General features: G+C 45.8%; 1 protein-coding gene across 1 annotated transcript in view; it reads left to right on the top strand.

Moving 5' to 3' along the window:
* The window catches only part of PGAP1 (post-GPI attachment to proteins inositol deacylase 1), an 82,694-nt gene that overhangs the window by 25,584 nt on the left and 44,825 nt on the right, over nt 1–12,285 (top strand). Inside the window, exons 4-10 of the mRNA XM_060257388.1 lie at nt 340–511; nt 6,057–6,217; nt 8,767–8,819; nt 8,961–9,027; nt 9,756–9,861; nt 10,964–11,019; nt 11,116–11,199. Coding sequence (XP_060113371.1) covers nt 340–511; nt 6,057–6,217; nt 8,767–8,819; nt 8,961–9,027; nt 9,756–9,861; nt 10,964–11,019; nt 11,116–11,199 — 699 coding nt within the window. The remainder of the gene's footprint in view (nt 1–339; nt 512–6,056; nt 6,218–8,766; nt 8,820–8,960; nt 9,028–9,755; nt 9,862–10,963; nt 11,020–11,115; nt 11,200–12,285) is intronic.

The following is a 12,285-nucleotide window of genomic DNA, read 5'->3' as shown; positions in this document are numbered from 1 at the left end:
TGGGGGGCACAGTGGGAGGGCTTCTAGTGTCCCGGCCCCACTGGTGGACCTCCTGATGGCACCTGGGTTTTTTGGCCACTGTGTGACACGGAGTGTTAAACTGGATGGGCCATTGGCCTGATTCAACATGGCCAAACATTATGCCACACACCCCTGAAGTAGCCAATCCTCCAAACGTTTACAGAGCTTAGACCCTGTAAGAAGAGCCCTGTAAGCTCTTGGAGGATTGGCTACATCAGGGGGGAGGGGTTATGGCCTAATATGCAAATGAGTTCCTTGTACCAAAAAAAGCGAGACTGTATGTTTTTTCCACTTAACGTCATGTTCTTTTCCTTTAAGGGCCGTGACTCCGCGCCATCCAGCATTGCCATAGTGGGCCATTCCATGGGTGGTCTGGTTGCCCGGGCTCTTCTGACTCTTAAAAATTTCAAGGCAGAGCTCATCAACATCCTTGTCACTCAAGCCACTCCTCACACAGCCCCTGTGATGCCTTTAGATCAATACCTGACTGGTAAGTCCACTCTCAGGAGCAGCTCTTTCATTGTGAACAAAGTTATCTTTTAACGGAGGGATGGTGGCTCAGTGGTAGAGCTTCTGCTTGGTAAGCAGAAGGTCCCAGGTTCAATCCCTGGCATCTCCAACTAAAAAGGGTTCAGGCAAATAGGCATGGAAAAACCTCCACTTGAGACCCTGGAGAGCCACTGCCAGTCTTAGTAGACAAGACTGACTTTAGGGAGGGATGGTGGCTGAGCGGTAGAGTATCTGCTTGGTAAGCAGAAGGTCCCAGGTTCAACCCCCGGCATTTCCAACTAAAAAGGGTCCAGGCAAATAGACGTGAAAAACCTCAGCTTGAGACCCTGGATATCCGCTGCCAGTCTGAGTAGACAATGTTGACTTTGATGGACCAAAGGTCTGATTCAGTAGAAGGCAGCATCATATGTTGGGGGAGGGGTGGTGGCTGAGTGGTAGAGCATCTGCTTAGTAAGCAGAAGGTCCCAGGTTCAATCCCTGGCATCTCCAACTAAAAAGGGTCCAGGCAAATAGGCCTGAAAAACCTCAGTTTGAGACCCTGGAGAGCCGCTGCCAGTCTGAGTAGACAAGACTGACTTTAGGAAGGGGCGGAGGCTCAGTGGTAGAGCATCTGCTTGGTAAGCAGAAGGTCCCAGGTTGTCCCCAGCATCTCCCAACTAAAAAGGGTCCAGGCAAGGAGGCAAGAAAAACCTCCGCTGGAGACCCTGGAGAGCCGCTGCCAGTCTGAGTAGACAAGACTGACTTTGATGGATCAAAGAGGGTCTGATTCACGACAAGGCAGCTTCATATGTTCATATTTTTAAAAAGTCTCTGCTTTTGAGTTTGGCTAAGCTTTTGCAGCATTTCCTGGACTTGGAAATGCATCGCTGTGGAAATGTGAGCTAAAATTTGTATCCCTAACCTAAGACATTGTAAACAGATGTCCAAAAAAGGGCACCAGGTAGTTAAAGTAATTCCTGAATTGGCTTTTTTGGTGGCAGCTCAAGCTTCTGGCACTTCCCCTGGGAAATACTCAGCCTTGAGCTTTGACAGAGGTGGCGGATTTTTCGTCGTTGAAAGTTTTTAATTGGATATCCTCTTGTTGGAGATTGGGGTTGGGAGTTCCTGTGTTGGGCGAGGATTGGGCTTGATGACCCCTGGTGGTCCCTTCCAGCTCTCTAGGAAGGGGTACCACCCGGAGTGGAATTCTAGCAGGAGGTCCTTTGCATATTATGCCATCATCCTCTGATGTAGCCAATCCTCTAACACCTTACAAGCCTCTTTTTTGTAAACTCTTGGGGGATTGGCTACATCAGGGCTGTGTGACCTAATATGCAAAGGAGCTCCTTCTAGAATTCCATCCCTGGGTACCACTAAGGTTGCCAGATGGTGTCTGTAGAGTTCACACTATCCAGAAGACCAAGATCAACTCCCCTCAAGGCTATACAGAGAAGTGGTATTGTAACAAAAGCAAAAACTGTGTAGAAATAACAATTGTTAATACAAGTCTTGGCTTGCTATTCTCTATTTTGGAAAAAAAAACAACCAAATTTGATCTTGGTATTATTAACAAAACACACCTGATGCCAGAATTTAATGGCAGAATTGCAATAGAAGATTGATATTACAGCAATAGCTAGACGTTTTGAATCTGACAAAGATCTGACAGACATTTTGAATCTGACAATGGAAAGGAAAGGTCCGCTGTGCAAGCAGCAGTCGTTTCCGACTTTGGGGTGACATTGCTTTCACAACGTTTTCACGGCAGACTTTTTACGGGATGGTTTGCCGTTGCCTTCCCCAGTCTTTTACACTTTCCCCCCAGCAAGCTGGGGACTCATTTGACCCACCTCGGAAGGATGGAAGGCTGAGTCAACCTTGGGCCGGCTACCTGAACCAGCTTCCGCTGGGATCGAACTCAAGTCGTGAGCAGAGAGTTCAGATCACAGTACTGCAGTGCTGCTGCTTTATCACTGCGCCATGGGGCTGCAGACTAACAAAGGGTAACCTCTAATAGAAGACCATTGATCTCTGAGGCTTCAACTGCAACTGTCTATACAACAGTTGTAAAAGCTGGAGAGTGCCCTTAGCACATATTTGAAGGAAATACTGAGTACTCAATCATGGAACTCGAGACTTTACCTAGCGTATTGCAGCCTGAAGAAGGTGAATGAAATGGATAGCTACTTTGGCAATCCATTGCTGCTGTTCCTAAAATATCAACCTTCTATTGTAATTCTGCCAGTAGTTAAATTCTGGCATCAAGTGTTTTTTGTTAATAATACTGAGAACAAACGATACAGTTTTTCCTTTTTATTACAATATCCTTGGAGAAAATGGCTGCTTTGGAGGGTGGGCTTCGTGCCATTGATACATTGCCGAAGCCCCTCCCCTCCCCAAACCCTGCCCTCCCCAGGCTCCGCCTCCAAACCTCCAGGTATTTCCCCAACTCGGAGCTCACAACCCTAGGCATCCCCCAAAAGCTCTTTGTTTTTTGAGCATGGGGCAAAGATGGTTTTGTTCAGAGGACCCTCATTATGTATGTTAATGTTTTGGTTCCAGAGCTGAGAAGGAGATCAAAATATTGTTAAGCTTGGTGGGTGGGACCCAATCTTTTCAGTGCTCTGCAAGATAAAACTTAGACTCTTGCATTGTGTCTGGAATGGCTTCGGAAGGCAGCATAGCTCCTGGAGCTGTGTAAGGGAGGGTATTAGCTGCTTCTGGAGCTTCACCTTCTTAAGAGGTGACACGTTATTTTTGTACTTGCTGCTGAATGTTTTTTGAGGACAGCGATCAGCAAAGAGCTTGGGCCATATCAAGGTGTGAATTAATGGCTGCAAGGCCTTGTTCTGCCAGGAGAAGGAAAGTCACTGGTGGATGATTCAACGTAGCTAGTTTTTAAATAAGCATTTTTACTCTCCTTTTTCCCTGTATCTCATATTACAAAATTGCCTTTACTGGAATTGTCAAATTAATAGATATTTCAACGAAAAGATTCATAGTATAAAATATTAAAATTTTGATGATGTTTAGCTTAGAGATAATAATATGTGACAATTTATGTATTTTAAGAAAGTATTGCAGATGTAAGCTTGTATTTTTTTTAAAGTAACTTGGTGCAGAACAAGGCTAATATCTATTCTGTTTTCAATTCCCTATGTTTCCTACCCCCATCTTTTTTTTCTGAAACTAATAAAACTTTTTAAAATTTGTAAATAAGCATTTTTATTAAACTGTGTGTGGGGGGGATTTAAGCAATGTTGGCACTAACTTTCTTTTAGGAAACATTGTTTACATGCAGCGTTTTTACATTACGGTGGGGCATTGTGCCCAAAAACTTCAAAACGAGCTTCATAACAAACATATATATCTTTGGGGAGAGACATCAGTTAATACTTCCATTACTTTCTAAATTTAAACCTTTAGGATAATTATCTGAAATTTGCAGATGTCGTGCTACTGCAATATTTACTGGAAGATACTAAGAAATCTGTAACTCAGGCAGTAGCAAAATATTGTTTTTTAGCTATAAATAAGTGAAAGTTTTTAACAAAGCAGAGGCGGTTGATAGTGCTATTTTTAAGGTTTAGCATTGGCAGAATTTGAATATGATAATATTTTTAATATAGTCAGGAATTGTGGTCTGCGACAACAAGATTTTGCACATTGTTGTTGCTGGTTCCAGTCGTCTTTGGAGGCCCTGCTTCAGTTGTACCTGCTATCTGAGGCCAGACAGGCAGGGACCCGAGACAGGGCTTTCTTGGTTGTAGCCCCGAAATTTTGGCACCTGGAAGGGAGATTTCTCTGCCTCCCTCTATCAGTGTTCCACCAACAAACGAGCTGATTACAGACCGGCCCTTTGGGCTGACTCAGAGACACCTCTGAAGTTGGCCCAAAAAATCCCTCCACACGCAAACATCTGCTGGGCGTCCCCCATCCTGCACTCACACCATCCTTCCAGCTGCTCCACCCGGCTCAAAAAGCTACCATTTTGAAAGTAGTTGCAAATATTTGAGGCAGCCGGATGGTCACCGGATTGCCATCTGGACAGGGAAGGGTGCATGTGAGGCGACTTGGCAGTCTGGAGCTGTCAAGCCGCCCCAAGCTGTTCCAGTTTTTTAAAAAAATTAAACCAATTAAACCCCCTCTCCCGGGGAAAACAAAGGAATCCGGCTTCCGGGTCACCTTCCCGTGCAGCAGTGCCCAGCCGCCTCACGGATGGGATGCCGGCGGCATGTGGGTGAGTGTGGGGAGGCTCCGGGACAGCTCTTTTTGGGCCGTCCTGATTCGGGCCGCGTCCCTGCCGCTCCAGATTGCCCGTCTGTTCTCAGCCATGGACACTTTTTTTTGTTTTGTTTGGCCTACCCCCAGGGCTTTTTTTTTGTAACTCCTTTGCATTATCAGGCTACACCCCGCCCCCCCCCCCCCAATACTGCCAGTCCTCCAAGAGCTTCCATAGGCCCTGTAAGCTCCAGGAGGATTGGCTACATTGGGGTGTGTGGCCTAATATGCAAAGGAGTTCCTGCTACAAAAATAGCCCTGCCTACCCTCAATAACAGTTATTGGCTCTCCTCCCTGTTGAGGTGTTTTGATTGAATTATTTTTAAATGTTGCTTTTAATTATTAAAGTTATTCAGCTTTTTTATCCATTCGGTCTTGGGATCTCTGTTTGGGTGGAAAGGTGACATGAAATATGTTTTTTAAAAAATCTGTCCAGAAGCCAGATGGGTCGTGGGTCCTAGGCAGCATTCCCTCTAAGCTGATGAACAAAGCAGGAGTCAAGTGGTACCTTGAAGACCAACCAAGTTTTATTGAGACTGTAAGCTTTTGTGTGCTTTCTAAGCGCACTTCATCAGACAAGGGGATCAGGTATTGTGGACTGAAATACATGCAGTTTGTTGTTTAAGAGGGCAAACTGGCTGTGGTCACATGATACAACAGTGTGGCTTGGCCATTTGGTCCAGATAGCCATAAAAGTTTATTAAAGTTCCCTGCCAATTGGTGTTTTTGCAAACCACAGGAGGACATGTATTTCCTAGTTGTGGGCTACCTAATTTACTTATCAGCATCAATCTGTACCTTATAAACACCATTCTAGTCTGCCATTAGACAACAAGAATACATAAAATGAAAATGGGTTAGGTATATGTAATGAGATGAATAGCCAATATCCCTTATTTGAGTATGTCAATATAAAACATTATTCTGATACACTATTATAAGCTGAGTTAGTGTGAGCTAGCTCACAGCTGTTTAGCCTCTGGCTCATACATTTTTGTCTTTGCTCAGGAAAAATGGCCCCAGAGCAAACTAATTTGTGCAGTAGCTCACAATTTCAATGCTAATAGCTCACAGTTTAGAGGGAACACCAGTAGTAATTTTGTGGTATAGCAAGATGGAAACTAGGCATCTGCCAGATGACAGCTCAGGTCCTTTGCCTCTGTGCTTTGTTATTTTATAAGAGCACAGAAATAAAAATGGCAGATGTTTCCACCTCCTTCTTTCGAAATGTGCTAACTAATCTCTGGGAACGAAATTGTTTTTAGATTTTTACACAGCTGTGAACCATCACTGGAAGCACAAGGCCCAGGACAGAACAAATCTAACGACTCTGTCTGTGGCCGGAGGATTTCGAGATTATCAAGTTCGTTCCGGTTTGGCTTTCTTGCCCAGGTCAAGCCAACAAAACAGTGCCTTGTCTGTTGTGGTAAATATTTTCAAAAATTATTTCTGCAATAATGTACAAGTTACGGGACGGGCATCTTTATGCTGTATGTGGCCTATAGAATTCTTGTATGACTTCGTGTGGTGATGTTTCCAGTGTGCACATGAAAGCTCATACTTTGAATAAAACTTTGTTAGTCTTGAAAGTGCCACTGGACTGAAACTTTTACTGTTAATAATAAGCGTATTGCTGTTAGTGATAAGCTGTCAGTTATTTAAATTTAAAATTTTAAAAGCCGCTTCGTGGTGCTGTATCACTACAATATAAGCGAGTTCTTTTCAGACGGTGATCACCTAGTACTCTATATGATGTTGGGTGGCAGTTCTCTCCCGGTTAGATATCAAAGGCCTGTCGGAACAATTCGGTCTTACAGGCCCTGTGGAAAGTGGAGAGATCCCGCAGGGCCCTTATGGCCTCCGGGAGAGCATCCCACAATTCTGGTGCTGCCACCGAGAAGGCCCTAGCTCGCGTTGAACGCAACCTAGCCTCCTTTGGTCCAGGGATGGACAATAGATTTTTTTTGTCCCAGAACGCAGTGCTCTCTGGGGAATATGTGGAGAAAGGCGGTCCCGCAGATAGACAGGTCCCGGACCATAATGAGCTTTTGTGGCTGTTTTTGTGAAACCGGAAACCTGACTTGGTGCAAACTTTGCCTGTTATGATCCTTAAATCACTAAATCTAGGGCTAAGCAGATTTATTTTTTAAAAGGAACTTCTTATTTTAGTTTCGGATCTAATTTTCTGAAAAACTCTGCCTGCTGATCATACCCCTACCCTGATGTTTCTCAAGTCGGAGCCCTTCCAGGTTTAACAAATTTTAGTGTAGCATAAGCTTTCAAGAAACACAGTTCTCTTCATCAGATGCGTCTGGCGAAGAGAGCTGTGTTTCTCGAAAGCTTATGCTACAATAAAATGTGTTAGTCTTTATGGTGCTACTGGACTTTTAACTATTAGCCGCAACAGACTGATTCCCTTGGATCTTCCTGGGTTTGGAATTTGAGACCCAAAGGACACCAACACTGTTTCATCCTAAGCACGAATTCCCCCGCAGACTTCTTAAACCGCAACTCAACGTGCCCCATGTCAAATCAGTTTTAAACAGAACGTTTCCAAAAACAAATCATATCGTAGTCCTGTAGTGAGAGCCAGTGTAGTGGTTATTAGACTGTTGCTCTGGGACCTGGGAAACTTTGCTATGGGATCTTGCTGGGTGACCATGGGCCACTCACACACACTCAACCTAAAGTACCTCACAGGGCTGTTGTAAGGATAAATCGGAGGAGAGGAGAACAATGTAAGCTATTTTCAGTCCCAGTTCAGAGGCAGTTTGGTGTAGTGGGAGAACTGGGTTTGATTCCCCACTCCTCCACTTGCACCTGCTGGAATGGCCTTGGGTCAGCCATAGCTCTCGCAGGAGTTGTCCTTGAAACAGCCAGTCTGGTGTAGTGGTTAAGCGTGTGGACTCTTATCTGGGAGAACTGGGTTTGATTCCCCACTCCTCCACTTGCACCTGCTGGAATGGCCTTGGGTCAGCTATAGCTCTCGCAGGAGTTGTCCTTGAAAGAGCCAGTCTGGTGTAGTGGTTAAGCGTGTGGACTCTTATCTGGGAGAACTGGGTTTGATTCCCCACTCCTCCACTTGCACCTGCTGGAATGGCCTTGGGTCAGCTATAGCTCTCGCAGGAGTTGTCCTTGAAAGAGCCAGTCTGGTGTAGCGGTTAAGCGTGTGGACTCTTATCTGGGAGAACTGGGTTTGATTCCCCACTCCTCCACTTGCACCTGCTGGAATGGCCTTGGGTCAGCTATAGCTCTCGTAGGAGTTGTCCTTGAAAGAGCCAGTCTGGTGTAGCGGTTAAGCGTGTGGACTCTTATCTGGGAGAACTGGGTTTGATTCCCCACTCCTCCACTTGCACCTGCTGGAATGGCCTTGGGTCAGCTATAGCTCTCGTAGGAGTTGTCCTTGAAAGAGCCAGTCTGGTGTAGCGGTTAAGCGTGTGGACTCTTATCTGGGAGAACTGGGTTTGATTCCCCACTCCTCCACTTGCACCTGCTGGAATGTCCTTGGGTCAGCTATAGCTCTCGTAGGAGTTGTCCTTGAAAAAGCCAGTCTGGTGTAGCGGTTAAGCGTGTGGACTCTTATCTGGGAGAACTGGGTTTGATTCCCCACTCCTCCACTTGCACCTGCTGGAATGGCCTTGGGTCAGCCATAGCTTTCGTAGGAGTTGTCCTTGAAAGGGCAGCTGCTGTGAGAGCCCTCTCAGCCCCAACCACCTCACAGGGTGTCTGTTGTGGGGGAGAAGATATAGGAGATTGTAAGCCGCTCTGAGTCTCTGATTCAGGGAGAAAGGCGAGGTATAAATCTGCAATTTTTCTTCTTCCCCTCTAAGGAGAAAAAAATGGCTTATAAATGAAGTAAATAAAATACACCTCAGCTACTGAAATTATAAGCAGCCTGTGCATTGGAATTTAAATTTTGTTGCTAGTAGCAATGAAACTTAAAAATGAAAAACATGATTATTCTTTCTTAAACAGAGCTCTGAAATTCCTCGCGTCTGGGCTTCAACGGACCACCTTTCCATAGTTTGGTAAGCATCCCCATCCAGTTGCGGGGGGTGGGGCATAACAACTGGCCCACCTTTCTTCCACTTTCCTTCCAGTATTCTGAGTTTTAACTGATTGGTTACATTTTTCTGAATAATGGTTTTTCCTTTGCACTTCCCAAACAGGTGTAAAGAATTGATCTTGGCTACTGTTAGAGCCTTTTTTGATCTGATTGATGAAAACACTAAACAGGTTTGTGGTTTCTTTGCAGAAATGTTTCGGGGGGGGGGGCAGGGGAACCAACTAAAATTTAAATAGTTTTGAATTGCTGAAAACAGTGAAGGATGTTAAATTAAAAGCATAAGAGAAGCCATGCTAAATCAGATCAGTGGTCCATCCAGTCCAACACTCTGTGTCACATAAGAACATAAGAGAAGCCCTGTTGGATCAGGCCAATGGCCCATCCAGTCCAACACTCTGTGTCACATAAGAACATAAGAGAAGCCATGCTGAATCAGGTCAGTGGTCCATCCAGTCCAACACTCTGTGTCATACAGTGGCCATCAGGAGGTCCACCAGCTGTGCTAGAACTCCAGAAGCCTTCGCACAATCCCCTCCAAGCATCAAGAATACAGAGCATAAAGAGAAGCCACATTAGATCAGGCCAGTGGCCCATCCAGTCCAACACTCTGTGTCACACAGTGGCCAAAACCCAGGTGCCATCAGGAGGTCCATCAGTGGGGCCAGAACTCCAGAAGCCCTTCCCCTGTTGCCCCAAGCACCCAGAATACAAAGCATCACTGCCCCAGACAGAGTGTCCCATCTACGTTGTGGCTAATAGCTACTGATGGACCTTTGCTTAAGACATAATATGGTTTGAAAAGATTGCCTTTTTGTAGGCGTTGCTCTCAGTGGATTTGTTCTTACAGTCACCCACAGTTTGCTGAAATACTTTTCAAAAGCAGTGTGCTACTTCTTAGATTACTCAAGATCCTCAAAAGAGAATGCTAGTCCTGGAACATCACTTCTTGAAGCACCCAGCAAAATTCTTTAAGGAAAAGCCTGAACCATATGCTGAACTAACAGGTTAGTATTTCTCTCTGTGTTACAAGTGCCGCTGAGGCCAAGGTTCATAGTCCCTCTGGATCAGGGGTATCAGACATGTGGCCCAAGGGCCGAATCAGACCCCCGGAGGGCTCCCATCAGGCCCCCGAGCAGTTGGCTGTCATCTGCTTCCTTCTTCCTCTCTCTTGCTTCCTTCTGCATCACAACTTGCTTTGCAAGGCTTGCTCAATCGCACAGGAGCTACAGAGCAAAAGCTCTATTTTCTCCATTGACTGAGGCTCCTCCCTTGGGGAGGCAGGGAGGCAGAGCTTGCTTTGCCAGGCTCTCTCAATCGCACAGCAGAGCTACTGAGCCAAGCCTCTCTTGTTTCTATTGGCTGAGTCTCCTCCCCCTCCTGGTTCCCTGGGGAAGGCAGGAAAGAGCCAGAGCTTCCTTTGCCCAGTTCCCTGGATCCCCTGGGAGAGATACAAAGAAAGCACCTTTAAGACCAACGAATGCTAATGTGTTCTGATGGGGAAAGTATTGTGATGGGAGGTGTGATATAAACTTGGCTGCAAGTGGAACGTTGGGAACAAAACTGAAAAGAGTCAAAGCCAAATGTGATGGTGAAATAATGACTGGACTTTGGAGAATGTGCAAAGGGAAAGGCCTGACCGGGATAGTTCAGGCTAGCCTGATTTTGTCCAATCTTGGAAGCTAAGCAGGGTCCAAAGACAGTATTGTAGTCCTGGTTTGTATTTGGATGGGAGACCACTGAGGAAATCCAGAGGCACTGGTAGCAAATTGCGAGACGTTTCCGAGGCACCTTTCCCGACCATCTGGATGGCCAGAAAGTGCCCAGGGAGCAACAGTAAGGCCCATGAGTCCTGTGGATGCTCTTCTAAGGTGCCCGCAGCCCGTCCCTGTTCCAGTAGGGGGCCACACGCCATCTGGTCACCCCAGGGTGCTTCTGTTTGCGCCAGCTTACTTCCAGGTCAGCACATTGCTGCCCCAAGCTGGCAGTCTGGACCCCGCCACGATGTCCCATTTTTTAAAGTACCGAACAAAAACATGAGGAAGAGTGGAGAAGGGTGAAACCGATTTATTTCTTTGATGCCCAATGAGTTCTTCCATTTTCTTTCAGAAGCGTTACCGTGGATCCTGATAAAAACTTCAAAGTGGTCTTACACAGCACACAACGTAAGTCATATGGTTGGTTTTCATTTTTTTTAAAACAGCGAGTTCTCTGATTTCCTTGGTGTTTCTGATAAGCATATTTTGTCTCGTCCTCTACAGGAATCGGATGGGAAATACTTTGCCTTCCCCCTCTCAAATCACAGAAAGTTGTACAGTCACGTTCACTGTCAAAACAGTATGTTGGTGAGAAAATACACTTATTTCCTGGCAAACTTAGCCTTGGGCTACTTGGCTTTTTTACATTGGTGTGCTTTTCTACTGAGAGACTAATGATTTAAAACATCTGGTGTCAAACATCTGGCCTGGGGGCCGAATTAAGCCCCCAGAGGACTCCTATCAGGCCCTTGAGCAACTGGCTGTCATCTGCTTCCTTCTCCCTCTCTCTTGCATTCTTCTCCATCGCAGCTTGCTTTGCAAGGCTTGCTCAATTGCACAGGAACTACAGAGCAAGACATCTATTTTCTTTATTGGCTGAGGCTCCTCCCTTTGGGAGGAAGGGGGGGGAAGGAAGAGCTTGCTTTGCCAGGGTATCACAATTGCACATCAGAGCTACTGAGCCAGCCTTGCCTCCTTCTATTGGCTGAGGCTCCCAAGGTTATTTTTTTTTAATCTTTAATTGTGTTTGTTTGTGTCCTTTATAAATATCCCTGCTATCTAATCTTAAATAGGTACACGCATGGTCCGGCCCAACATGGCCCGGCCCAAAAAGGTCTCATTTATGTCAGATCTGGCCCTCATATCAAATGAGTTTGACACCCCTGATTTGAAATGTTTCATCATGTGATATTCTTGGCCAGGTCATATTTTCTGTCCCCCGGGTTTCTCAGTTGTCCCATTGAGCTTCTGAATATAGCAGAAAAGCAATCAGCGTTGCTTCTGTGTAGTGTCAGGCAGCTAGCAATTCTGGAGGTTTAATGTTAATCAACAGCCATTGATATTCCACATGAAGATGATGTCTAATGTTTTTAAGGAAGGGCCATCTGTTGTTCAGCCTACGTGTTGTGTTCAACATCTCTGTGCGGGGAGTTTCCTAGTCATCCCAGGCTGTAGCGTCACGCTTCGTTCTCTGTACAGTCTTGGAGCTATTATGTAGACAGCTTCCTGGATCCCATGAGCAGCCGCCACGGCTTGGGACAAAAGTGGGGGAAAGCCTCAAGTTAAGCAGTTTGAACGTTGCTGTGTTGCAGCCTAAGGAGGGAAGGGTGCTGATCCCCTGGGATTGAATGTCATAGAATCATAAAATCATGGTGTTGGAAGGGACTTCCAGGG

This window comes from Heteronotia binoei, chromosome 16 (genome assembly GCF_032191835.1).
Source record: "Heteronotia binoei isolate CCM8104 ecotype False Entrance Well chromosome 16, APGP_CSIRO_Hbin_v1, whole genome shotgun sequence".
NCBI classification, from domain to species: Eukaryota; Metazoa; Chordata; class Lepidosauria; order Squamata; family Gekkonidae; genus Heteronotia; species Heteronotia binoei.
This window is presented reverse-complemented; position numbering and strand designations above follow the sequence as displayed.